The following is a 27,094-nucleotide window of genomic DNA, read 5'->3' as shown; positions in this document are numbered from 1 at the left end:
TCCCTGTGAAGTTCGGCTAACGGCCGAGTCTAACGGGAGTTGGCAGACCTGTGTTTGGTTTATACCGTAGTATGACCGACTCAGGTAGAGGTACCTGTCGGTATATTCCGAGTTTTACGCACTCGGGCGTCAATGACGGGTCGTCATCACCGCTGATGACGTAGACGTGCTGGCCACGTTATTTGAAGGAGCCATGTTTGCCCAACGGACGAGGCCGAGACAGCTGTTGACAATTTTGGCATCCTTCATCTTTGACCGCCTTAGTTGGGTAAGCCGCTCGGCAGGCGACGGTTATGACCTAAACAAGCCGCTGAAGCACTGTTCGTTGCCGTACAAGAACGAGACGACCAGTCCATTACTGCTTAATGGGCGATCTGTCGGGTTGGCTTGTCACCGACTTGGATGACAATACGCCCTGCGCAGGCGTACTTAGAAGGGACATGAGGTTAAAGATACGGGTTTCCCACCCGTACTAAACATGGGCTTGGGCCAACGTCCTTGGGTGGCAGGTGCGCATGCCACGTACCCAGCTGGACGGAATGTCAAGTTGAGATGCTAATGACATTGACTATGTTATGCTAAGTGCTCGAGGGATTTGCATTGCAAATGAGTATTATTAGCATATCAAATGGTACGGACAGGCAATTTACATGACGGGTAGGAATGTCAGCGCCGGTTGGTGGACTGATTGCCGTAGGTCCATTATAATAACAGGTGGCTGCATATATAAACACCCCTGCGTCCAATCATGTCCAGGGCTTTGTTTCCCTGTGGCTTTAAAAGGGTGGGACCTGCTAGTCTGTCGACACTGTTCCAGACATGAGCTTGACGGACCGCAAAAGTTTTCTGAAGGCGAGCAGACGACTGAAGCTCAAAGATGCAGAGTCTCCGGGCGGTAGTGGTAGCGATTGTTGTGATGTCCCTAGTAAACGTTCTAAGAAGTCGGGCAAGAAACGCTCCCGTAAGGCGAAGCTATCTCCGGCTGAAAAACCCAGTGGTAAGCGTAAACGTAAGACTGATCGTTTTGCCGATGAGGATGATGATGGGTCACCGGTTGCCAGTGGTTCTCACCCGGCTGCTCCGGGAGAGACTACTTCACCTGCAGAGACTACATCTGCTCTGGTGGGAGAGACTACATCTGCAGAGACTACGTCTGCTGCTGCTAGTGAGACAGTTAGTAACGAGACGGCTGATGCCATTGGTTCTCCCCCGGCTGCTCCGGGAGAGACACCACCTGTTGCGGTCACAATGAGCCCTCATCCTGCGTCAGGAGAGGTTCCTGTGCCCAGTGCGAAAGAGGTTGAGTCCTCGTCATCAGCAGAGGCTGCCCAGCCCGCTCCTGCCATAGTTTCGTGTGCTGCGATGTCCCCGCCAAAAAAGATAGTGCGGAGGGTTCGTTATCAGGACAGCCCACCTGATTTTGAGCCAGATATGATCCTTGATGCCGCTACGGGCGAGTTCAGACCCAGACGCCCAGACGACGGTGATATCACCGCTGAGTCCGACTCGGAGGTTGACGAGGATGCGGCAGAGGACGATGACTTTTATGACAGGCAGTATGTAGGTGAGGCAAGCTCTCACGACGATGATGACGTTGCTGCTGTTTGGCGGAGGACGACACCCCTCCTGTCTGGCGTATGTCAGAAACTACCGATGCTAATATATTTGAGGAGACCGATTTTGCCCATGAAAGAGGACCGACCTTCACCTTGCCGAGCCACTCCCGTGAGATCGATTACTTTTTTAAGTTTATTCCAGCTACACTGATCAGATTGGCCAAGGACGAGACTAATAAATACGCCAAATTCCACTAGAAAGATCGATAAATACTGGCGTAACGCTGACTACCGAGAGGTGTAGGCGTTCATTGGCATCTTAGTCTGTATGGGTATCGACCATAAATCATCAGTGGAGGATTATTGGTCTAGCGATCCATTTCTGAGAAACCAGGGTATTTCTACTGTGATTACCCGCAGTCGCTTTCAGCAGCTTATGTGCGATATTTCATCTGGCAGACCAAGAGAACGATCCACGTCGTGATCCCGATGAGGCACGCCGCCGACGTTGGTGTCAGGAGGATCCCCTTTATAAAATCAATCCATGGATGGAGCCCATAGTTGACAGGTGCGTAAATAATTATAAGATGGGTAGAGAGATCTCCATCGACGAGGGCATGGTGCGATTTAAGGGCCGTTCTAAATTTAAGCAGAGATTACCGCATAAGCCTGACCGAGACGGTTTTAAGATATGGCAGCTATGCGACTCTAGCACTGCATACATCGCTAACTTTGCACCGTACCAAGGTGTTAAATTTCTGGATCGGACTGATGGGAGACGGCAGGAGCGAGGTGTGGTGAAAAGAATTACGATGGAGCTGGTCCAGCCATTTTGTGGATATAACCACTGCCTATTTTGTGATAGCTTGTTGAGCCGGGTCGTTCCGGCTAGAGAGCTGAGGGAGCCCGGCATCTACATGGTGGGGAGCTTAAACCGCCGTAATCGTCGCACCATGCCCCCTCAATTAATTCCGCCGGGTAAGAGGAAGCGCCTTCCTCTGTCTGTTGGGGATATGAAAGCCACGACCAGAACGGACTCTCGTCTTAACATCACTGCTTATCAGGATAGTAACACTCAGGTGCTGATCTTGAATACGGTCTATCCACCCTTGGAGTGCGTGCCAGTGGGGGAGGGAGACGAGCAGCGACAAGTGCCTCTGTCGCTGTATAATTATCGCCGGTACATGGGAGGTGTCGACCGAGCCAACCAGAAGCGCAAGTACTTTCACACTGGGCGCAAGAATCACAGATGGTGGACATATCTGGCATGTTACCTGATTGATGTTGCCCTGGTAAATGCATATATATGCTTCAAGCATGTACACCCTGATAGTAAGCTGACCCATAAGATGTTTCATCTGCGTGTCGGGAAACAGCTCATTGGCGGTTATTGTGGGCGATCGCAGCCCAGTGTGAGAGAGGTCGAGGCCACCGTTTCTCGTGCCTCCTACATAAATCCACAAAATCAGCCGATGCACATTGTCAGCCGTTTGGAGGGGCGGCAGAAATGCTGTAAAGTATGCAGCAGAGAGGGTAAGACCACTGCCAGCGGACGACTGTCTGAGACATCGAAAGGATGTAGTCTGTGCGGGGTTCATCTTCATGAGGGCGAGTGTTTTGCGGCTTTTCATCATCGCATGATGCTATGAGGTAATTAAGAGGAGCGTTGGCGTGCAGACCTCTACTCACACAGCCCCGACGACACCCATCAGCAAGAGAACCCGACGTAAATAACGGACAGGGGATAGCTTCGCCTCACAGTGGCTTGACTGTATTCTTAACACGGACCATGATCACATTTTGAGCACGGTTGTGCCGTTTGTTTGTGCTTTACGATCCCGCTGATTGTAAATTGAAACACGGATATTTTGTACAATCCCCCCGATTGTAATCTTTGTAACACGGACATGCACTAGGACGTCGAGACAGACTCTGAGATTTATTGTTCGGCATAATGTAAATTATTCCCGAATAAAATACTATCTATGATCGCATATTTTCGTTTGTTTTGTTTACACGGATTATTTGTACAATTCCCCGATTGTAATTTTTGTAACACGGATCTGCCACCCCGATTGTAATTTTTGAAACACGGACCATGCACTCGGACGTCAAGACAGACTCCGAGATTTATTGTTCGGCATAATGTAAATTATTCCCGAATAAAATACTATCTATGATCGCATATTTTCGTTTGTTTTGTTTTTACCCCCACTTTCGTTTTGGCAGATCCGTAAGGATACTATAGTAATGGATGAACGTGCGTTGTATCACGTGGGAGGGGCACAGCCCAACGGAGGCTGTGCTCGTGCGACGTAGACGTTGTACCAACCATCTGTCGTTTGGGTTAGTGCATAGAGCAGTGCACTGTCCAGAGCTAAGGTGGTACAAAACTGCACCTTAGTAACAACTGCACAACTAACCTGTTAGGAAACGGTAACACTAACGAGCTAAGTGTGCACTGAACTAGCCAAACTACGTACACGCTTTCCTTCAATGGCGAAGCTATGTCGTTGACACTACGTCAAAGCAGACTGCACTGTGCGACTCTTCCAAGTCGTTCAAAGTACGTGGCCAAGTGACACAACCCAGGGGGAACAAGACAGGTTTGAGGGTGCTGCCGCACCCATAGCACTAACCCCTGGGTCTTCTACTAACTCCGAGCGAGGTGATGTTTCCCCGGTGTGGACGTGCATGACGGCGAACGAGCTTTACTTCTGCAAAAGTAAGCTAGAAAAGGGCATAAAAGTGCACGTCCCCGGGGCAAACAACGCCCAAGACCTCTTTATTTTCACGACACAACCTCATCAGTGGTTACCCCTCTATACGGGCATGCAAAAATTTTTGAAGTCAACACGTATATGGTCGGTAATCGTACCCCGAAAATGTGGTATTTTCCCGCCAAATGCCTGGCAGGAAAGCGTGCAGGAGAGCCAATCTTCTGTAGACACGGAAAAGGGGGCCGGTTTTGACCGACTTGGCAGGATAACGGACAGGGGCGCTCGGCAGGAAAAGGGTTAAAGAAAAAAGATGGGGTCACCTTCCTTGATTTTCTAAATTTTCACACTCTTATTATAAAGTGATACAGAAGTAAAACTTTAAATAGTAAAGACTAAAAGAAAAAATATATGACCAAATGGAATTATTTATTTTTTAACCGAATTTGCAATTGTCACACCCAAAATTTCAGAGATTAAAACATTTATTTGATGGAATATGTTAACCTTCCGGTATTGTCAATTTTGAGTGGCATCTAATTCATATAGGTCTTGTAGTTTTGAAACAATTTTTTGGTAGGTCACTGTGCAATACGGCAATTAGCCAGAATTCACAATTTTCCTACTCTCTCATGATTGCATTTTGTGTGCTCCTCAACAGGAGCAAGTTGGCTTTTAGACCAATAAATCTAAAAAATTCACTGATGCATTTAAAGAACTTGCCTTTGGAATATGACTATACAAAGTGCTAATACAGGTAGTGTTGAACACCTGTTAGCAGTACGGCGCAATACATGTTTATTTTTTCTGCGCTTACATCCTTTACAAATATGCGGGCCTGTGATAGTTACGAGGGGGGGGGGGACTTGAAAAATTTTGACCATATAGAGGGGGGGCATTTGAAAATTTTTTAGGGTACTTAGGGGGGGATCTGAAAAAAAATAAGATTTCAATCGAGATTCCTCCAGCCCCCCCCCCCTAATCGTTATTTGTGAACGCAGCCTAAAACAACAACTGATAAATAAGTAACTTTTCTCAAGAGTAACTAGAAACGACTCGCCTGAAAGAAAATTTCATCCCGTTTCACAGAAACTGACTGCATATTCGAGCGCCACAGCAATGACGGTCGGGGAATCCCCGCGAAAAATCACACACACGTATGTACTCGTCCAAAACATTGATTGTTCACTTTTTAGCTGCATGATTCAGCCTGCCAAAATATTTTTATTTTGTAGATAAATAATTGAATTTCTTACTTTTTTGTTTCATTTGTTAATGAAAAGTCATTTTAATATTTTTGAATGCTTCAAAAATTTCAAAAATCGCTAAAAAGTGACTATTTGGCCAAAATTCAAACAAACATAGGGCCAAAGTCCCTGAAGCTACTATAGACATGGAAATAAAATTAAGTATTTCCTGACTGTATGAAATTATCTCACTAATGTCATCCTAGGGATTTGTAAACCAAATATTAAAGCTGTCTGACCAGCGGTTTTGAAAAAACAAGCGACTCAACAGTTGACAGAGCTCTGCTGTGTAATGTAGAGAATAACCTTTTGTGACACATGTATTGATGAAGAAGGTGGATATAAAGAATCTTAAACTGGTTATCTTTTATCAGTATTTTCATCCTATTAACCAAGCACATTTTAACTTTCAAATCAACATTGTAAGTAAGTTCTGTTGAATAAGTTGAGACTGTACGTACTCAGAGAAAGCACACTGAAGAGACAAATGTTTGAAACTTAAGAAGTTCAAGGTCATCGAAAGCATTATAAGGAATCATGTAACGCTTTCATTGCACTGTTTACACAGATTGCATAATTGCTATAAATAGCACATGAGGAATCTTACAGCCCAGCTTTACCATAAAAACCCTATCACTTTGACCACTCTCTTAATTGACCACTCAATTTTTTTCCTCAAAGAGTAATTTTGTTTTATCCTTACCAAGTCAACCATACATGGAAATTAGAACTTTCTCTGTCTCTATTTATTTGACCACCCTATCATGACAAACTATTACGAGCAATTACTTTTAGATAACATACAGGGCACAATAAATGACGGTTCAGAATAAGTCAAAGTTGGGATTCAGGAAAGTTGCCTTTACATGTTTTAATCCTCCAAGATGGTAAGCATTTCACTATGAACTGTCAAAAAAAGTTTAGCTTTCTGATAATTCTACAGTAAAATTATTTTGGCTTTGATGATTTCCTAATTGATTCAATTATTTAAAATCATATTAATTATTTTTTTCTGGGTGAATTGATAGGGTTTATACAGTACAAGAATTACATACAATGTAAGTCAAATTTTGACCAAAAATGACAAAAAATTCCTTAAAAATACACATTTGCATATTTCATCACAATTTGAACAAATCTAAGTTGGGTTATCCCAAGGGACCTGTATACCAAATAACAAAGCTGTCTGACCAGCGGTTATGAAGAAGAAGAGTTTTTACCAAAAATGCCTTTTTTGGCATTAATTTGCCTATTTTCAACAATATCAAAAAATTGAAAAAATAGTTTCTCAAAATCATATTTTTCATCTACACAACAAATATCAAATCAGTAAGTACTGCGGTTCTCAAGATATTTGAGTGGACGGACGCCTCACAAACGGACATACATACATACATACATACAGACTGACGACGGACGCCGGACGGATACCCATCCCAATAGCTTCTATAGACTATAGTCTATAGTAGCTAAAAAACAGGAAAACCAAGCTCGAATCATGGGCTATTTCTCAATGAATACTCTCAGTCTCTTTAAGCTTACGCATATCACTCTCGCCGATGCACGATTTTTGCATCGAAATTTTTCACTCATTTTCGTTGGTATGGCTTTGAAACTCCAGGAAGCGACTGAGAAGAAAGGGTTACCTTGAATTATTGAGGTTTTTGCTGATAATTTGCCAAATTAAATGAGAAAAAACACTACGCAAATTTCCACACGCCTTTCATGTTCATGTGGTACAACATGTGATCATGGAGGTAGTAGGAGACTGAGGTTTCTTGCACGGTTGCGCCGTTGAAATGGGAAGCTGAAATTTTCGCTCATAATTTTACAAACGAAATCGTAAATCCACTCAAAACTTCGTATTTTTTGACATATTTGAAACCCATGAGGCACGTAATTCATTCTCCCCTGTACAGTGAGCAAAAAAGGAGATCGACACGACATGCATGTCAGGACCAAATGCACGTATGATGTCCGTCAACATCCATCAATCTCGTAATTTACACTGACAGAACATAATCAATATGATCGAGCATGGACGTTCTAACGTAAATGCATCATTGTCTATCGCATTTTCATGTAAGCCAATACGCTAACACGTACGCTCTAAGTTCAATTATAATGTCAATTCAACACGATCTGGTATTTTCGCTGATAGTGAGTGTGCAACGTGAATGGTGTGCCATGGAGGTATAACACTGATCACGTGGTGTGACAAAATAGTTTTACGGAAGTTGTTGACGGAAATGACGTCAATTTCGCCTCTCCCAACTCCATAAGCTTCCTCAGTTACGTAACTTCGTCGCTAAAAACGGGACAGGCAACTGCGATAGAGAACAAAGGGTCTACGGGATCCTACTTGGAATAATTAAGAGGTGTTAATGGGTCGGGAACGGAATGAAGCTGGACCCGATTGACTGCACAACGTCCGGTTCATAGACATGTGCATGCGGGTATACAGTAATAATGTTTTCGGATTACAAGTTTTTTCCGATTACCTGCAAGTCCATTTTTAGAAAAGAAAGAGTTACAAATATTTGGAGAAGAATTCATCAAAATGGTTTTAAAGTACTTTTTACATATTGGTAGTGAGATTGGATGCAACTATAAGTCTGCCAGGGAGTCAGTATGTTGCTGTAAAGTGACAAAGTTTCGAATAGAAATCCGAAACACATATCACTGCAGTTCCAGACTTGACAGCAGTTGACATCACAGAGTTGTTTACATTCTGCAATCGTCCGTGTATCTCTGAATTTTCCCTCGTTTTTGCAGTTTTTTAACCGTCGGAATATTTTCTGTGCGAGGAGTGCTCCATGATTCGGTAAAGTATGTATGTTAACTACTGAAATGTTGTTAAAAAGCTGTGAATGGCCAAATTTGCGAGGACAGCGTTCAGCTTTGTGTAAATGCAAGTATACCTTACCGCTTCTGACTCCACCAAAAGTTGTAGAGTCCTGATTTATCGCAAAGTTTTGCCTCATAGCAAAAGTCAGTGTTAAAAATACCGTCAAGGACAGTGTGCTCTTATTCGGTTTGAATTGGTAAATTCAAGAAATATTTAAACCAGAAAAACAAGAATGGCAAAAGCAAATAAGGTCTGCAACTTAGGTACTGGAGGTCATCTGTAGGAACATGCATATCAACTTCTATAGCAATGGGACAAGCAGATCCTACATACATAAGCCAATGTCAACAAAAAAATTAGCCAGAGAAGCTTGACAAAAAGAAAAGGTGGGAGAGTGGGGAAAAAATAAAGAGTGGGAAAAAATGTACAAGGGATCTGGTAAAAGGTAACGCTACCTCATCAATCTTCTATCCCCTACCCCCTCCTGAATATCAAATGTTCCACCCCTTACATAAGACCAGCTGGCATGGCAGGAAATGTATTTACAACCTTGTTTAATTAATGCTATAAGTGCTATCATTCAAATGTAAACAGCACTTAAATCAGTTACAGATAGTGAAATGCCTTCCACTGTGGGGGGATTACGACATCTGGAATTATCCTGGATCCAAATTTCTCATCAGTTCTTGCGTGTCTTACATGCAAAAGTTGCAAAAATTGGTTCGCAATGAAAAAATTTACCTCAGCTTTGTTTTCTGGATCAAATTTTACTACAAATTGATATTAAATATGACAAAATTATGTTCACAGCCTTCAAAACTCTCTCACAACATATCCTGGGTTGGTGTAGGTCATTTAAGGTCACAAAAGAAAATTACCTAAAATATAAAAATTTGGGGGTTTCCCAACACTTTGAGCAGAAAATTTATCTCATAACATCCCTCGGGACTTTTGTACCAAATTACAAAGCTATCAGACAAGTAATTTTGAGAACAAGTTTTCTTGACCAAAAATAACAAAATTGTCTTAAAACTACAAATTTGTATATTTCAGGACAATTTCCACATGATCTAACTATTGTCATCTCTGGACATCTGTACACCAAATATAAAAGCTGTCTGTCCAGGGGCTCTAAAAAGAATATATCTTTTAAGATTTTTTGACCAAAAATGACAAAAATTGCCCCAAAACAGTAATATTTCCAATTCTGTCATAAGTTCAACAATTAGAAGGGTAACACCCTTGCAAACATCCAATCCAAATTTGAGAGCAATTGGGCTAGTGGTTTCAGAGAAGAAGAAATTTTACTTAAAATGAGAAAAGTAACCAAAAAATTCAGCAAAAATACAAAATTCAAGATATCTTCACGATATTCATTAAACTGATTTTGATCAACCTTAGGAACCTGTATATTAAATATGAAAGCTATCAGATTAGTCATTTTTCAATAAAAAAAAGTTTTGACCAAAAATTTGGAAAATTGCCCCAAAATTACAAATATATTAAAATTTAAATTCAATTTGTATACACTTGACTGAGGTCATCCTGAGGAACATGTATACCAACTTTCAAAGCAATCAGATGGGTGGTTTCAGAGAAAAACATTTTTTGACTAAAAACTGAAAAAATTACCCCAAAAATAGAAACATGCAAATTTCATCCCAAATTTGTAACACCTACTTTAGAATGCCTAAAGGAACCTGTACACCAAGTTTCAACCCAATCTGACCAACGGTTACAGAGTTTTAGCAATTTGCAGGGTTTTTCCTTTTTTCCCCTCATTTGCATATTTTTGGCACTGACATGTTCATTTGAACAAATTCACATCTCCACCCCTAGGTGCACCTGTACACCAAATACTAAGACAGTAGGTGCTGCGGTTTAGCTGTTTTTGACGTGGACGGACATACATACATACATACATACATACATACATACATACATACATACATACATACATACATACATACATACGTGCATACATACAGACATGCAAATGGCATGCAAATGAACTGATTCAGCTTATACGATTATCTCACATAATACCAAATGTGAGCTAAAAATGTATTTCCTAGTACTTTACGGGTGTACCGGTAGACATGTGTAGCATATCCGAACTTTGGTGTTTCTTTTGGCTAAAACAGTACCAAAATGTTATAGGTCGTGTATTTTAGCTCTGATGGAGTAGTCATTTTTTGTATACCCTGATTTCTGTCAAATTTTGCGTGACAGATGAAATAAAGGTCAGATTTTCGTTTCCCAGGACTGGGGAAGTGTAGACTTGTCTAACTTGTAAATGTTTGTTGTTATCGAGATTTTTATGGTAGGGAATGTAAACTTAAGATGTCAATACCTAGCAAGAGTTTTCTGTAGTGTCTATGGCTAAATGTACACTGTTTTTATCGTCTGGTGTTTTCCTGTTGGCTTCGGGTAGAATCCAAAATGTTATCTCCATCGTAACCAGAACATTCACCATGACTGCTATAAAAAAACCCTCAAAATTCTGTGTGTCATTACTCAGAATGTGCCATATGTAAGAGCAAAGTGTACATATTCAGAACGTCAGTTTGATCGTTAATGAGATTCAGTGTTAAGTACGAAGTATTGTTGTCAGGGGGACCATGTACAACTAGGCAAGTGCGTTAAACCTTCAGCTCTCCAAATCTGCCAAAGTTTTCAGCTCATCTGAGAAAGTCTGAGTACCAATACTCAATCATCACCTCCGTGAATACCCAGTCACCCCGCAGACCGAAAATGCCGAGAATCCAACCACCGCAAGGCAAGAAAAAGAAGCAAAAAAGCATCACAGCGTTCACTGGACCTGCTTCAGACCAAAGCGACGGCCAAAACGACACCCCTCATGAACATGAGGCCAGCGACGGGGAAGAACCTTCTCCAGATAAAATCACCATGGAAATGCTCTACAACAGACTGGAAACTTTGCAAACAGATGTCACCACGATCAAAACCAAACTCTTGGTATTATCAGATGTCGAAGATCGAGTAACAAAACTCGAGGAGAGGCAAAACGACTTCGAGAAATCGAGTGAATATGCGGTTACCAAAGCCGACGACAATGAAACCAGGATCGCCTCCCTCGAACAGAAAGTCTGTCAACTCACAGAAAACTTAAAAAACACTCAGGAGGAAAGTACTCGAGCACAACGTCGACTAAGAGAATGCTCCCTCCGCTTCTACGGTGTAAAGGAAGAAAGAAACGAAAAGCCAATGGAGGTGGCCCGACAATTGCTAACGGACAAGTTCAAAGTAAGTGATCATGGAATAGAAAAAGCCTTCCGAGCCCCAGTAAGAGGGAGCATCACCAACAATCGGTCACGACCTATCATTGTGAAATTCACTCTACTGGCGAAAAGTCAACAGATATTACGCAAAGCCAAGCAAGCCCTAGTCGGAACAGAAATCTACATCAAACAAGACCTGCTCCCCGCAGATTACAAGAAAAAACGCCTGTACCACAAGATCATGGCGCAAGCTTACAAGGACGGAAAGAAACCAATCTTCCGGAATGGAATGCTGTACATCGACGGAGTCAAGTACTCAGGACCCCCACCAACACTCGATGTGGTTTAAGAACCGCGCCTCAGACCACCCATGCGACTGCATGAACATTCGACCAGCAGATTGGAGAGCTACACTGCCACATCATCTTCACTCAAGTCATGCGACAACAACTATCTTTAACTTTTGCCAGAACTTTTTTTATTAGATTTAGAAGGAATTGTCTTTTCTCCTTAAGTCCTTTTCTTATCCTTGTTTTTTACTATTCTATCCCCAAAAAGGTAACAACCAACAGAATGGAAGTAAGTGTGCTTTTAAAATATTCCAATTTCATCAAACATGCAGAAATTGAAATTCTTATCACTTAACGTGAGAGGTCTCAGGGAATTTAAAAAAAGAAAGAAGGTGTTAACATGGTTAAAACATAAGAAGCCAAATATTGTTTTCCTTCAGGAAACACACAGCACGTCAGATAATGAGAAATTTTGGTCATCCCAGGCTTCGGGCGACTGCTTTTATTCTCACGGGACACACAATAGTAGAGGTGTCATGACTATTTTACGCAACTGTAATCATACTGTGAACAAAACACTAACATCCGAGCATGGAAGGTACATTCTGCTAGATGTAACAATTGATGGCAGAAACTTCCTGCTCCTAAATATTTATGCTCCCAATGATGAAAAATCTCATGTTCAATTTACACAGGAACTTCTTGACATACTGTCGTCTAACCCTGCTTTAAGGATGACGGTCAGAACATGGTCGACTATGGTTTGACCATTGTCAAACCATGGTCATTGACCATGTTCGACCATGTTTTGACTATCAAGTTGACCATGATCGACCATGAAATGAACACGTTTGTTAAATTGACACCATTGTCAGAACATGGTCAGTGGTGGTCAGCATTATGATAGTCACATCACAGTCAGAATATGGTCAAAAGAAATCGTTGTCGTATCATGGTCAAAACATGGTCACAAGAGGAGGCAATGATGGTGGTCAGAACATGGTCAATGATGGCCAGAGCAATGGGTAATGATGGTCAGAACATGGTCAATGATGGCCAGAACATGGTCAATGGTGGCCAGAACATGGTCAATGATGGTCAGAACATGGTCACTGATGGTCAGGACACTGGTCAAAATGACGGTCAGAACATGGTCACCGACCAGTGGTCTTGTTTGGATATTGTTGATTGCCAAAACCTGGTCAGTGATTGTCAGAACAGGGTGATGGTCAAAACATGGTCATTGAAGGCGTCTGCATAAATGTCAACATTATACAGCTACAGAAACTGAATGTAAATAATTCATTTCAGTCAATTTAATTATGTGTAACATTGCATTGAGTGCAATTATAGTCAACATTGATAAAACACATATCAAAGATCATATAATGACTCCAACAATTATACAGGGATAAAGTGATAATTAAGGCAGCCTGTGGGTTCCCTCATGCAAAGACCTATTTTCGGACTAAATTTTGGCAATAAAATGTGAATTTCACCTAAGTGTCACCTGAAAGCTGCTTTTTTGGTACACTGATCACTTGACTTCAAAAAATGGTATAGAAAAACAAAGACACTTTGACGTCTACACAATTCCGATTATCTGTGGTGAGTGACGGTTCAAACTTTAGTGTTTAAACTGACAAAGTCTGTAGGTGTATACTTTCACATATAACTAAGACAAACGCACTTTTTAAAATTTGTCCCTCAACTCTTTTTGACAAAAGTACTCAACAAACCTGACACGCTACCTTAAGCAATGACTACTGACAGGAATAAATGTAATAAATGCTAACATGTACATATTGACTTAAAGCCACAGTAGCTGTAACTTTTGATATTTTCACTATTTTTTGTTTCACATTATGACCTTTTAATTAAAATAAAAATAATTCTGAATCATAGTAACCTATTTACTGACCAATACAGTACATGCGTGTCAATTACAACAGCTTGAAAGTGTACAGACTTTTAATAGGAAATCTTGTTCTATTTTGTAAATTTGTTTTTCACAAATTTTTTGGAGGTTCATTAAAAGGTAAGTCATGTGACTACTGTGCAAATAATTAATGTGTACTGTAGTTGACCATGTTCTCTTTCATCAGGGCTTTTATACAATATATATATGCTTTGTGAAATTTACTACTTCTTTCAATCAAATATAATAAGGTACAAAGAGTGTCTTTTGTAGAATGGATCATTCAGAACCTTCTCAAAATATATTTTCTGCACCAACAGATATTCAATGATGTTGACAAAATGCAATAAATCTTCGTTTTAATCAAGAGGATGTGAAAAAAGACCAAAAGTTACAGCTTTACAAAATTTATAGACAGAGAATTTTGTGAATACATTTTGATACATATTTAAAAAGTTGAATTTTGAGAAAAGATTGCATAACAGCCAAAAGACACATGCCTGAAAACAGCCTAAAAGAGATGTTTATACCTATCTAATTTCTGTCATGTAGACTACTCGACCAACTCTTAATATTAGGGTTGAGAAATCGAAAACTTTGTATTGGCAGAATACTCAGAGAGCTGAAGCATCATGAAACAATGTACCAAAGAACATTATTATTATATGTAGATTAGTGATGCCGACACCAAAGATACAGCACGCTGTAGTGACAGCAAAATTTGTGCATTTGTACCACACTTTCAACATTTTGAAAGTTCAGATATGTACACTGAGTTGTGAAATCAGCTGTGTAAACATGGCTAAAAACATAATTACAGATGGACACCTGAAAAATATTGAGGCAGACTGTAAATCAGCACAGATGTATAAATTCTGAAATACTAGCTTCATAAGAAACAGTAGTAAAAAATAAAACAGAAACAAACGTTAAGTTCAATTTAGGGTACGATTTATTTTATATGCCAATGTTTTTTCATGCCACATAAATATGTCTTCATTAAACTCTGACTTGAGAAGGTTCATGTGAAATTAACATTACTGTCAAAGGCAGCGATTTAGCTTCTTTTCTCTGAATTTCTCATCCCTTCACAGTACCAGCAACGAATTCTGAAAAATACGAATGGTTCAGGAAATAGTGTGAGTCTTTACTGTTTGACTGCAATTTGATGAATGAAATCAATAAACATTATTAGTTGAAAATGAGACAATAGTTACTTGAAAAACTAACTCACAGACACCAACTGCATAAACATTTATAATCATATATTAATAATATTTAAAACGGACAAACGATCTGTAAAACTCTCACAATTATTTTCCATACACTATTTTCCAGCATCGTTGTGAATTGAAAGTGAATTCCGTACGAATCATTACTCAACGAAACTTAGTACATGTAATTTAATGGCAATGTGCAGTTGTACGTTTGTACACAGTCCCTCTGGATAGAGGGACTGTGGTTTGTATAACGAAGGTCTATGGTTATATCAACTTACCTGCATTTGTGAACGGCTCGCAGACGCTATAGACAGTTCTCGGCTGCAGGTCACTCCGTGCTGCACGTAAGCATACCGGTACAAGTTACTGGGAAAATATAGTCGGCATCTTTACCTGCTTTTCGCGTTCACAAATTTTGAACTCTGTCTGTCCCTGGTACTCTATATACATTTCTGCGAAACTATGATGTATTTTGGCTAGTGATTCCATACAAAGATCGCCAAAATTTCTGCCAGATAAGTCCTGATCACGAATACCAAGTCAACGGTACAGAAATCTTACTTCGCGCCGTTCAAGCCTCATGACCTTCACGGAAGTGAGATCAATAAATCATTACGCGATTGATAACGTAGTCTCGTTTTTAAACGTTGGAGTTTGACTCTCTATCGGCCCTAATCCCGTACAATTCAAACTCAAAATAGCAATTTATTTATTATATTACATTATGAAAATGGTTATACTAATGATTCGAAATGGTCAAAAGAATGTACAGTTCTTTCAGCACGAAGATTCAATATCAATGCGCGACCTTAACTTGGTAAACCGTGACCTCTGACTAAACATGTCAGCTGCTACCAGCCGGATTCGGCTCACGCTTTGACATTGCGTGTTGGATTTTTATTCGGCTGATCAGCTAAGGATGGAGTGCAATATATATAGCCCTTACGCATAAAACATGGACAAAAATTGTAACCTCAATCCACGTCTTCTGAAGGCGAGATATTGTTGGTGGCATCGATGATCAAGTGACACAGACTGTCTGTATGTACCGTATGCTTTAGCTTCAGGGACTGTGCTTATACTAAACATTGAAAGCATTGACATTTGTGTACGTTTCAACAGTAAAAGGTCCTGTTCTATTGAAATTTTTACGGTACAAATTTGCAGTAACATTATCTACGACCCGTCATTGTTGCTCGTTTTGAAAGGGTGTGAACGGACGTACATTGCGTCCGTAACAGCACTAATTCTCCCTTTTATATACACAGAAAAAATGTTCCTGTTTTGACAATTTGTTTTGTTTTCGTAAAAATTCAGCTGTTGATCCAACCACGATTTACAAAACAAGATCGTCGACGATATTAAGAGTTTGATTGATTATTACAGAGACTCAAATCTTGTGTACGTAAGCTCAAAACTCAACTCTCAGGTTAGGGACTTGCCTCATGTCTGGTCTGTGGGCATCAGATTCTCAGAAACTTAAAGGTGAGGTGATCGCCAAACTACGGTATATATACTTGAAAAACTGATGCTTTTAAAAGCAGCTGAATTGTGCACAACACAAGTGAAAATCTGCCTGTTCTTGTAAGTTTTAAAACTTTGGATTGTCAGTCGTGGGAAAATAAATGAAAATTCCATTGTTCATTTGGAAATTTACTAACTTTTTGTAATCTTGTGAGTGAAGTCATATGTTTGTCTGTAATCCTGCTGTGATGAATGAGAAATCTATCGACTTTGGCAAAATCATTTTTCTGAATACATAATGATAGTGGTGCTGACAGGTCTACCTCCCTGCATTGGCATCCGTGCAGCTGTTGTGAGAGTTCCTACAGTCCGTAGTACCACATAAAATGACTTGTGCATCAGATCAGTTGCACACATCATGACGGTTTAGGGAAAGATTGTGACCATCAAACATGGTCAAATAATTTACAACGAGGTGATGATGATATGACTGTGTTTCATAGTCACAATCTTTTCCTGACCATCTAATGACCATGTTTTGACTGTGACCATATGACCAGTCAGTCATCATCAAATCATTGTCAATGTGATGACCATAATATGACCATTTCATTGTCGTTATTTTTTTCTTGACCATGTGAAGACCATGTTGTGACAATGAGTAAACGTCAGTTGATGATTGTCAAAACATTGTCAGTTTGGATGACGGTCAGCAGTCATTGTCACTGATGGTCAAAACATCATCGACCATGGTTGACAATGTAATGGCACGTTAAGATGGTCACCAGGAAAGCAGGGAATGAAGTTCAACCGACACAGAAATTGTCATCGGCGACGACTTTAATTTTACATTTAATAATGAAATCGACAGATCGGGCTCCAGTGGTCCTAATTGGCAAAAAGCCAAGGAGAGCATTTTGCAACTGTTAGAACATCACACTTTGATTGATATATGGCGAGTATGTAATCCCGGGTCACTCATTTCACCTGGCGTAGACACAGGCCTTCCATAACACAAAGTCGCTTAGACTACTTCCTTATCAGCGAGTCACTGCAACAAGATATCAGCTCCACCGAGATTATCCCTTCCGTTAGCACAGATCATTCAGCAGTGACTCTGACCTTTGACCCTGTCACCACACCATTTGGTCCGTCATATTGGAAACTAAATACCAGCTTATTACAGGACAGTGTTTACATTGACGAACTTTCCCAAAAGTTTACCCTATGGCTCCAAGATTACAACGGAATAGAGGACAAAGGCCTCAAATGGGACCTCCTGAAATATGAGATTAAAAAATTTTCAATCTCATACTCAAAATACAGATAATTGGGTGTCAGGAATTAAACAATCGTTGCTGCTCGTAAATATTGGAGATGCCATGAATGTAAAGATAGAAAATGACAAACACTTTAAAACTAATTTCAATGTAAAAGTTAAACAGCTATTTGAAAAATGTGCATTTGAATTGATTCATGATGATACCAGACAAGGGCACCATAAAAATAAACTTCGCACATACAGAGAGTTGAAAAAAGATTTCTCTCTCGAAAGCTACCTTCATGTTATAAAAAACCCAGATCACAGATCAGCCTGTGCAAGTTACGCATTAGTGCACACATACTACACATAGAAACAGGTAGATTAGAAACCTTGATGTCATAGACAGAGCATGCCCAATTTGCCAAACAAACAAGTAGAAGATGAGATACATTTTCTTTTCATTGCAAAGGATACACAGACATTAGACATGATTTTTTCAGTAAACTAAACATTTGTAAAAACGCATTCAGAGGCACACAAGACCTTGTAAGCATCTTTTCAAGGACAGATAAAGCATCACTATGTGAATTGGGAAAATACATACATACATGTTTAAACTCAGACAAGACAAAATGAAAAAGGCAAAGTAAACTATTTATGACCTTTAATATGTTGACCTCATGTATAGATATATATTTATATATATATTATATATACTCTTTCATTGTTGTTTTTGCAAAACCTTTATTGTACTTTATGATCAAGATCCCAACTGGGATACGATTTCAATAAAGGCTTACTTTACTTTACTTTACTTTAAAAACAAATTGCGAAACTCAAAAAGCAATGTATCAATGAACTTGAGGGAGCAGTTTCCGATCTAGAGACCTCCCTCAGGCCAAATGCGTCAGAGGACGACATCCTCAGACTCCAAAATGCAAAAGCAGAGCTCGAGAGGGAATATGACTACCTAACTGAAGGTTCAATTATTCGTTCAAGAGTCAGATGGCATGAAAAAGGGGAGAAAAACAATAAGTATTTTCTAGGGCTGGAGAAGAGGAGGGGGAGAAAAGGGCATATCAAAAGAATCATTGGCGCAAACAATGAACTGAAAACATCGCAGAAAGACATTCTTTCTGAGCTGAAGACATTTTACAGTACTCTCTACTCCTCCAAAACCAACCCAGAAGAAGGGATATTACTGACCACCACTTCCTGAAAAATGACAACATCCCCAAACTTGGGCACCAGCTCATGAAAAATTGTGAGTCACCAATAACCCACAATGAAATTTACTGTGCCCTCACCATGATGCCAAGAAATAAGACCCCTGGCAATGATGGATTGCCAGCAGAATTCTACACAACATTTTGGCCGACAATAGGGCCAACAGTAGTTGATTCTCTCAACTATGGGTTCGAAAACGGGAGTCTCTCCAACTCCCAGAGACAAAGTGTGATCACACTAATAGAAAAGAAAGGGAGAGACACCAAATACATCAAAATTGGCGACCGATCTCTCTCATCAACGCCGACGCTAAAGTAGCTGCAAAGTGTCTCACCAACCGTCTGAAAAATGTTTTGCCTAGCCTCATTAACTGCCAGCAGAGTGCCTTTGTCAAAGACAGAGATATAAGTGACTACATCAGGCTGATAGAGGAAATTCTCTGGCATACAGACGAAAACAACCTCCCGGGAATACTGCTTGCCATAGACTTTGAGAAAGCCTTCGACAATTTAGAATGGGATTACATTATGGAATGTTTAAATACATACGGGTTTGGCCCACTCTTTAAACAATGGTTCATTACATTTTACACAGACTTGAGCAGTTGCGTTATGAACAATGGTTTCAGTACCGGATATTTTAACATTGAAAGGGGGGTGAGACAAGGAGATCCATTGTCACCCTATTTGTTCATCCTTGCGCTAGAAATATTCTTAATTAACTTGAATGATGACGCCAATGTCAAGGGTATCAGGTCAGGAATAGGTGAATGCAAATATGCCGCATTTGCGGATGACCTGACGACCTTTGTAACAGATGAACAGTCATGTCAGAGAATATTTGAAATGTTGCACGAGTTCCACTCACTCTCAGGCTTGATGGTCAACCCTACTAAAACGGAAGCTATTTGGCTTGGTAAGTGGAAAAGATGTAAGAAAAACAACATTTGGCATCAAATGGCCGACTTCACCAATCAAAATTGCAGGAATTTACATATCGTATAACCAAGAGTTAAACACCACTCTCAATTATGCAACACCACTCAAGCAGATCGAAGGAACTCTGGGAACATGGAAAAAGAGATCCCTGACACTCATGGGCAAAGTTCAGATTTTGAAAACATTCGCCCTATCACAACTTAATTATGTCATGAGAATGACCACAATAACACCTGAAATTCTTAAGAGATTTGAACAGCTTATCTTCAATTTCCTCTGGAATGGGAAAGATAGAATAACCAGAAAGGTAATGGTCAGAGGGGTTTCTGAGGGGGGCTTAAAGGCTCCTGATGTGAAAACTACACACAAGCTTATGCGTATAAACCTTATTAAAAGGTATTTAGATGAAAACATAGAACACCCCTGGAAACTCTTCTAGACCATCGCCTAAAATCTGTGGGTGGAAAGTACCTATTCAAGTGTAACTTCGATTTTAACTCACTCAGCCTGCCCCTACCGAGATTCTACCAGAAATGCTTGAATCCTGGTCGGTCTGTAATGTTGAGGTCAATGACTCTGAGATTGACATTACTTGTCAAACAATTGGAACAACAGAAATGTTCTAATTGGAGGGCATTCTGTCTTTAATCCAAAGCTAAGACAGAAAGGGTTTGAATTTATATTCGATTTACTTACCGAGGAGGGGTATCTGTCATGGGAAAAATTAACCAACAAAAACCTCCAAGGGAACGAAGTCCTCCTTCTTTATGGAGCAATCACATGTCTCAGAGTTAGGTGGCCGGAGCCATTGCTGGTTGAACCGGTGTTTAAAGATGAATATGAATATGTGTTTTTTAATTGTAACTTTCGACCCTCCCACAAAGTTACCAGGGAGAGCATCAGAAACGCCATTTACAGTAAAGAGGAACTAAGTCCAATTAATGAACGATATTATGAAAGAGAATATGACTTTACTGGACCATGGTCTCCCATATATAGTCTACCATTTAAGGTAGCCATAGACACAAAAACACGTGAATTCCAGTTCAAACTTCTTCATCATATTCTATACACAAACTACGATTTATCTAGAAGAGGCATGGACCAATCACCGCTCTGTTCATTCTGCCAAAACAGCACCGAGACACTAGATCATCTTTTCTACACCTGTAATTCACTGAGACCTTCTGGAATGAGTTTCACACATTTTTCGAGGCATCTCTCAGTTTGTTCACGAGACATAACTTAAATGAAGTGCTCTTTGGCGTTGACGGTTACTCTGACATTCATAATCACTTGCTACTGTTAGCCAAAAGACACATCTATGCCATGAAAATGAAACAGAGTAAACCACACTTTGCAGCTTTTATGTTGCAAGTGAAATTCAACTACCATCTAGAGTACGAAATAGCTCTGGAAAAAGACAAATTAGAGAGACATTGCAACAAATGGATTTCAATTTTACACAAAATTGTAGATAACTAAGCACTGTACTTCATTTTTATCTTAAGTTCATGTTACTAAAAAAATGTTACCAATAAAACAATTTTAATACAAAAAAAAGTATTGTTGTCAGGGACCCATTGGCAAATAAACTTAATATATTCCAGGATAGATCGCACAAAGAAACCACAGCAGTTGCCTGGAGTCCCTGGAGACAAACTTGTATTGTCATCTCGAAAGCACTTCGTCAGTTATATCAGATGTTCATAGCACTTTGGTGGGCTTTAGTAATCTAGTAATTTTCCTGGCAAGACAATCTGACGCCTGACCCATATATGCCTTTGACCGCACATGCTGGCTGCATAGCCCGTAGTACGGGCCGGGGCTGAATAGTCAACACGGCTAACAAAGGCCTGTGGACTACAATTATTGCAGTCATGGAAGTAGTCTCTTCCTACCCCTATGTTGCAGCTAAGCCCGTAGTAGCAGTGCTATACAACATTGCTGCAGTTCTGCAGCCCACAACTTACCCCGCCAATTTTGTGTGATAGGGGCCACCTTTACCAATTTCACAAAATCGTCGGGGAAAGTTGTGGGCTGCAGCACGGAACGGGTACCAGTCAACTCGCACTTTTTCCCATAAGATTGCAAAAAATAGCTATTTAGCAGCTAATAAGCTAAAATGATTTATAGATATTTAGAAGCTATTTAGTGATAATACTTTTTAGCCATTGGCCGAGATATTTAGCAGCGCTCATGTCAGTTACTCATTTTAATTTCATTTCCAACACGAAACCTGATAGTAATTTCTAGGTTCTACAAAGGCCATCCACTGGTTAGCCGAGTAGCAAGTCTTGAATGAACCGTGCCGTGGGGAATGTCGTCACATCTTCGAAATATAAACTATGTTATCGTCTGTTGACAAATAAACGACACTCTTGTATGATTTTCATAAAAATTCAATTCTATATGATGTGCACAAAATCTTTGGGACGCTAGACTTGCAGTTTTATGAAGAACAGTGACAGCTGTTGTATTTCTTATGATATCTTTTCATTGGAAGTTCAATTTGCATTTTTTACCTGTCCTATTTACAGCCAATTTCTATTTATTACAAAAAATTATCAAAATGACTATTGCTATTTCACATTTTTCGAGGTCACATATTATTTTCTAGGTAGAAAGAGACCTCCATGAGAGACCTCCAAAGTTTCGGATACATTCTTTATATTTAAAACCACCACGAACGATTGAAATAAAACATGACTAAATACAAGAATAGTTGAAAATAATTATTTGCGCTCGGATCCGTTACTCATTTTACTTTTATTACAACAACAAAACTTTATAGTACTTTCTGGGTTCTACACAAGTCATCCATTGGTTAGCTGCTAGCTAGCTAATAGCTAGCTAAGAACGGCTATTAGCGGCTAAAAATGGATAATAGCTTGAATAGCTTGAATAGCTGGGCCTTCTACAGAATGCTCACTGGTTAGCTGGTAGCTAGCTAATAGCTGGCTAAGAACAGCTATTAGGGGCTAAAAACGGATAATAGCTTGAATAGCTGAATAGCTGGGCCTTCTTGGGACTCCTCACAGGTTACCTGGTAGCTAGCTAATAGCTAGCTAAGAACGGCTATTAGCGGCTAAAAATGGATAATAGCTTGAATAGCTGAATAGCTGGGCCTTCTTGGGAATGCTCACTGGTTAGCTGGTAGCTAGCTAATAGTTGGCTAAGAACGGCTATTAGCGGCTAAAAACGGATAATAGCTTGAATAGCTGAATAGCTGGGCCTTCTACAGAATGCTCACTGGTTAGCTGGTAGCTAGCTTATAGCGGGCTAAGAACGGCTATTAGTGGCTAAAAACGGATAATAGCTTGAATAGCTGAATATCTGGGCCCTGGGCCTTCTGGGGACTCCTCACTGGTTAGCTGGTAGCTAGCTAATAGCTAGCTAAGAACGGCTATTAGCGGCTAAAAACGGATAATAGCTTGAATAGCTGAATAGCTGGGCCTTCTTGGGACTCCTCACTGGTTAGCTGATAGCTAGCTAATAGCTAGCTAAGAACCGCTATTAGCGGCTTAAAACGGATAATAGCTTGAATAGCTTAATAGCTGGGCCTTTTAGGCACTCCTCACTGGTTAGCTTGTACCCTGGCTATGAGCGGCTATTAGCGGCTAAAAACACTGCGTGGAAATTCTGAATAGCCTTTAATAGCCAAATACAGCTACTGACAAGCTATTCATATGGTTAATGTGGCTAATAGCCATCTAGCTATTTAGGGGATATTCAGCAATCCAGCAAACCTGCACCGTTGACCTTTTTCCAACCCGCCCAGAACCAACTCGCCCGATGCCAACTCACCCGATACTATTTTGCAATTTTATGAGTACCTGGTACGTATAAAAGTTTTATTTCTAACAACAATTATTTCTAACATTGAGAACCACAGGTGCGGCTTGAAATATGTGCCAACACGGAACAGTTTTTATTTGCGAATGTCACGTTTTGCAAATCTCTTGAAAGAATAAATTTTGTTCGGCTTCTTTACGTATAGGGATAGTTACTGCAGTTAGGGAGCCTTCAGTAATTACAGGTGGGGGTGGGCCGGGGGAATTGGGGGGAGGGTCACTTTTTAGAAAACAGTTCAAGGGGGAGGGTCACTTTTTATAAACCTATCTTGGGGAGGGTCACTTTTGACAGAAGCTGATATTATGGCCAAAACTTTGATTGTCCATGTGATATTTCCTGAATAGAAGTCACCAACAAAATACGCACACACTTAAAGACCCCAATGCATAGTGAATTTACATTTTGGTGAAATTCCAAAATCAAATTTCTTACACAACCATAGACTTGTAACCACTCTAGTCTAATCAAGAACAATAATGTGAATAATCAAGCATACATAAATGCACAGATTTATCTAATTTTGTACTGAAAAAAAATTATTCACAGTTTCATCATAGACCCCAATGCATAGTGTTTTGACATTTCAGTGAAATTCCAAAATGAATTTCTTACACAACCATAGACCTGTAACCATGCTAGTCTAATCAAGAAAATTGATATCAATAATCAAGAGTACACAAATGCAAAGATTTACCTATTTTTGTATTGGAAAAACCTATTCATAATTTCATCATAGACACCATGGATAGTGAACCAACTTTTTAGATGAAATTCAGAAATCAATTTCTTGTACACAAATGCTCATTTTACTTCCCTATTCAAGCAAATTACATTTAAATACATTATCAAACATATATAATATACAGATATAGCATGTTTTGTGGGGTAAATTGTCAATAATTTGCCTGATTATAGACTCCATGTATTATGATTTGATATTTTTGGATGAAGCACTAAATCAGCTACATCTTGCCTTCTTATAGTTGCACAAAATATGGTGACCCTCCCTAAAATGTATGAAATACCATATCTCTTCAAACATTCTTGCGTAATAAATTGCGACTGTCCCTCCAAAAACACCAGCCCTCCCCTCTGTAATTTGTCCCTAACATAACAATTGAACCAATTGCTATGTAAATTAGCTGATACTGTTTTAGTTATTCCTGGGGAGAATACCGCAGTGGTTGGAGGGGGGAGGGTCAAGTTTAAGAATGTCGGACAAGGGGGAGGGTCACATTTTAGAAAGGAGGATAGGGGGAGGGTCACATTTTATGGTACAGGTGTTCATGAAATTCCCCCGGCCCACCCCCCCCCCTTGTAATTACTGAAAGCTCCCTTATACTGGCTCACGTCTTTAGGAACAGCAAGACCGTCTTACACGAGTTACTGGCCTGGCATGATATGAAAATAGCTGGCCTCGGGCCATCGGGTTAGCGTACATGGAATCTACAACTAAGTACACCCCATCTCAAAACAACGGGCGAGTTGGCATCGGGCGAGTTGGCATCGGGCGAGTTGGAATCGGGCGAGTTGGTTCTGGGCGGGTTGGAAAAAGTGCGAGTTGACTGTAATTCGCACGGAACTGCGGCAATCGATGTACAAGTACTAACACAACACATAGACTGGCAACTACCGGCAATGCAGTAGTTCGAGATTTTACCCACGAGCCCAGGCAAAACATCCAGTATGATCCACTCGTACACTCTAGACTAGCTACAATAGTCTGGTACAACAGCTACGGTAATAACACTGCACTACGTAGCTGCAGTACAGTAGCTCGAGGTTGCCAGATCTGGTTTTGCCGTCCGACCCAAATACCCAGGCAAAACCACAGGCGTGATGTTTTCTGGGTAGTTTAGGCTACGGAAGAGAACGTCGAAATGTTGAATAAGCTACACTTATAGAAACTACCCAGAAAACATCACCCCTGTGGGCAAAACCTCGAGCTATGGCCCATGTGAACACAGTCGTTTGGAGAGCTATTCAGCGCTGGGACTATTCGCCCCATAGACGAGTGTACAGAAGCGAGAAATACCTCGGGGTATGGTTGAAAAAATCTTTGTGGGGGGAGCTAATGACACCGTATTTCTCGCTTCTGTACACTCGTCTATGGGGCGAATAGTCCCAGCGCTGAATAGCTCTCCAAACGACTATGGCCCATGTGAACATAGAAGCCCATGCAATGCAAACTACTTGCCCTTAAAGAAGGCTACGCCACGCTCACTAACTTCGTCGCCAGCTTTACTTTGCATCATCTCCGCCATCGTCCTGAGCTCAGTCAAGTCCTCTTGTCCTCCGCACGTGCACCAGAATCGTGTGAGCGGACTGTCATTGAATTCACGCGACTTCAGCTCGGGTCACGTTGTTCTCACAGAGTCAAAGGTTATGATACATGCGTCCTCGGCCCCGCTCGTGGGTTTGCGTAAACATGAATGAGGGATAGACCAATACATCTATGGGGTTGTCAGATTGCTGGCATACGATTCCATAGAGTGAAAATAAAAATTGTACAGATTTGCGCAGCATGTATATTACCGAACTTCTACGCTTTGTCAAGATGTCATATCCCAATATATAGCCTGTTCAGTGACGTGACAAATGTGTTCAGAACACACTGGATTAGGCCTACAGTTGTATCATTTTTATTTGTCCGTATTTTTAGTATGATGAAATAAAATAATAAAGACATAAATAGCTCTTGGCTTTCTATAGTAAATATACTGTAACATGTGAAAAGTTTAGTCTAATACATTTAGCCAAGATTGAGTAATGATCAGGTGCCGCCAACTAAGCTGTTCGTGCAAAAAGGTGTTCGTGCCACAGTCACTCGTGAGCTATTCAGCTCTAGCAAAAAAAGTGTAGTACAAAAATAAGTTCAAGTTTTTCTTCAATAAAGATAAAGTAATACAAGTATAATAACAGTAGCTAACTAGGCCCTTCTTTATTTATATAAAGTAACAATATAATCTGCGAGTAATAGCCTAACTCTTGTTTTGTTAGTAGAAATATCAATCAATCAATCTTTATTTACTCGACACATACTAACAGAGAGTATGGTATGGTACATCAAGATGTGTTACAAATGTAAGTGAACAATACAGAGAAAGAAAAACAACCATTCATCTGTTAGTAGAGAAATAAGCTGATTTTCAGTTGTATCGTTTGGGAAATTGATTTTACTGAAAAAGCTCTTTCTTTGGACTTGTATTTCTGACAGATTAATAAAAAGTCTGTCAGAAATACAATAAGCCGGGCCAAACACAAAACTGACAGCGTTTCCACAGGAGGTCCAGACACTATTGATAAGC

General features: G+C 40.3%; 1 protein-coding gene and 1 long non-coding RNA gene across 3 annotated transcripts in view; both read right to left on the bottom strand.

The window, feature by feature from the left end:
- Window positions 1-26,195, bottom strand: part of LOC139136549 (urease accessory protein UreG-like) — an 80,064-nt gene extending 53,869 nt beyond the window's left edge. Inside the window, exon 1 of one of the 2 annotated variants that reach the window (XM_070704280.1) lies at window positions 25,984-26,195. In XM_070704280.1, the coding sequence (XP_070560381.1) occupies window positions 25,984-26,050 (67 nt within the window). In that variant the 5' untranslated portion in view covers window positions 26,051-26,195. The remainder of the gene's footprint in view (window positions 1-25,983) is intronic. The other variant, XM_070704282.1, reaches the window with a different exon arrangement.
- On the bottom strand, window positions 14,753-15,513 carry LOC139136550 (uncharacterized). The gene is made up of 2 exons (XR_011553192.1): window positions 15,317-15,513; window positions 14,753-14,927 (listed from the first exon to the last, which is right to left on the bottom strand). It is a non-coding gene; the product is annotated as an uncharacterized lncRNA (long non-coding RNA).
- Window positions 26,196-27,094: the final 899 nt, after the last annotated feature.

Source organism: Ptychodera flava, chromosome 7 (assembly GCF_041260155.1).
Source record: "Ptychodera flava strain L36383 chromosome 7, AS_Pfla_20210202, whole genome shotgun sequence".
NCBI lineage: Eukaryota > Metazoa > Hemichordata > Enteropneusta > Ptychoderidae > Ptychodera > Ptychodera flava.
Note: the sequence above shows the minus strand (reverse complement) of the source record. Positions and strands in the feature narration are given on the sequence as shown.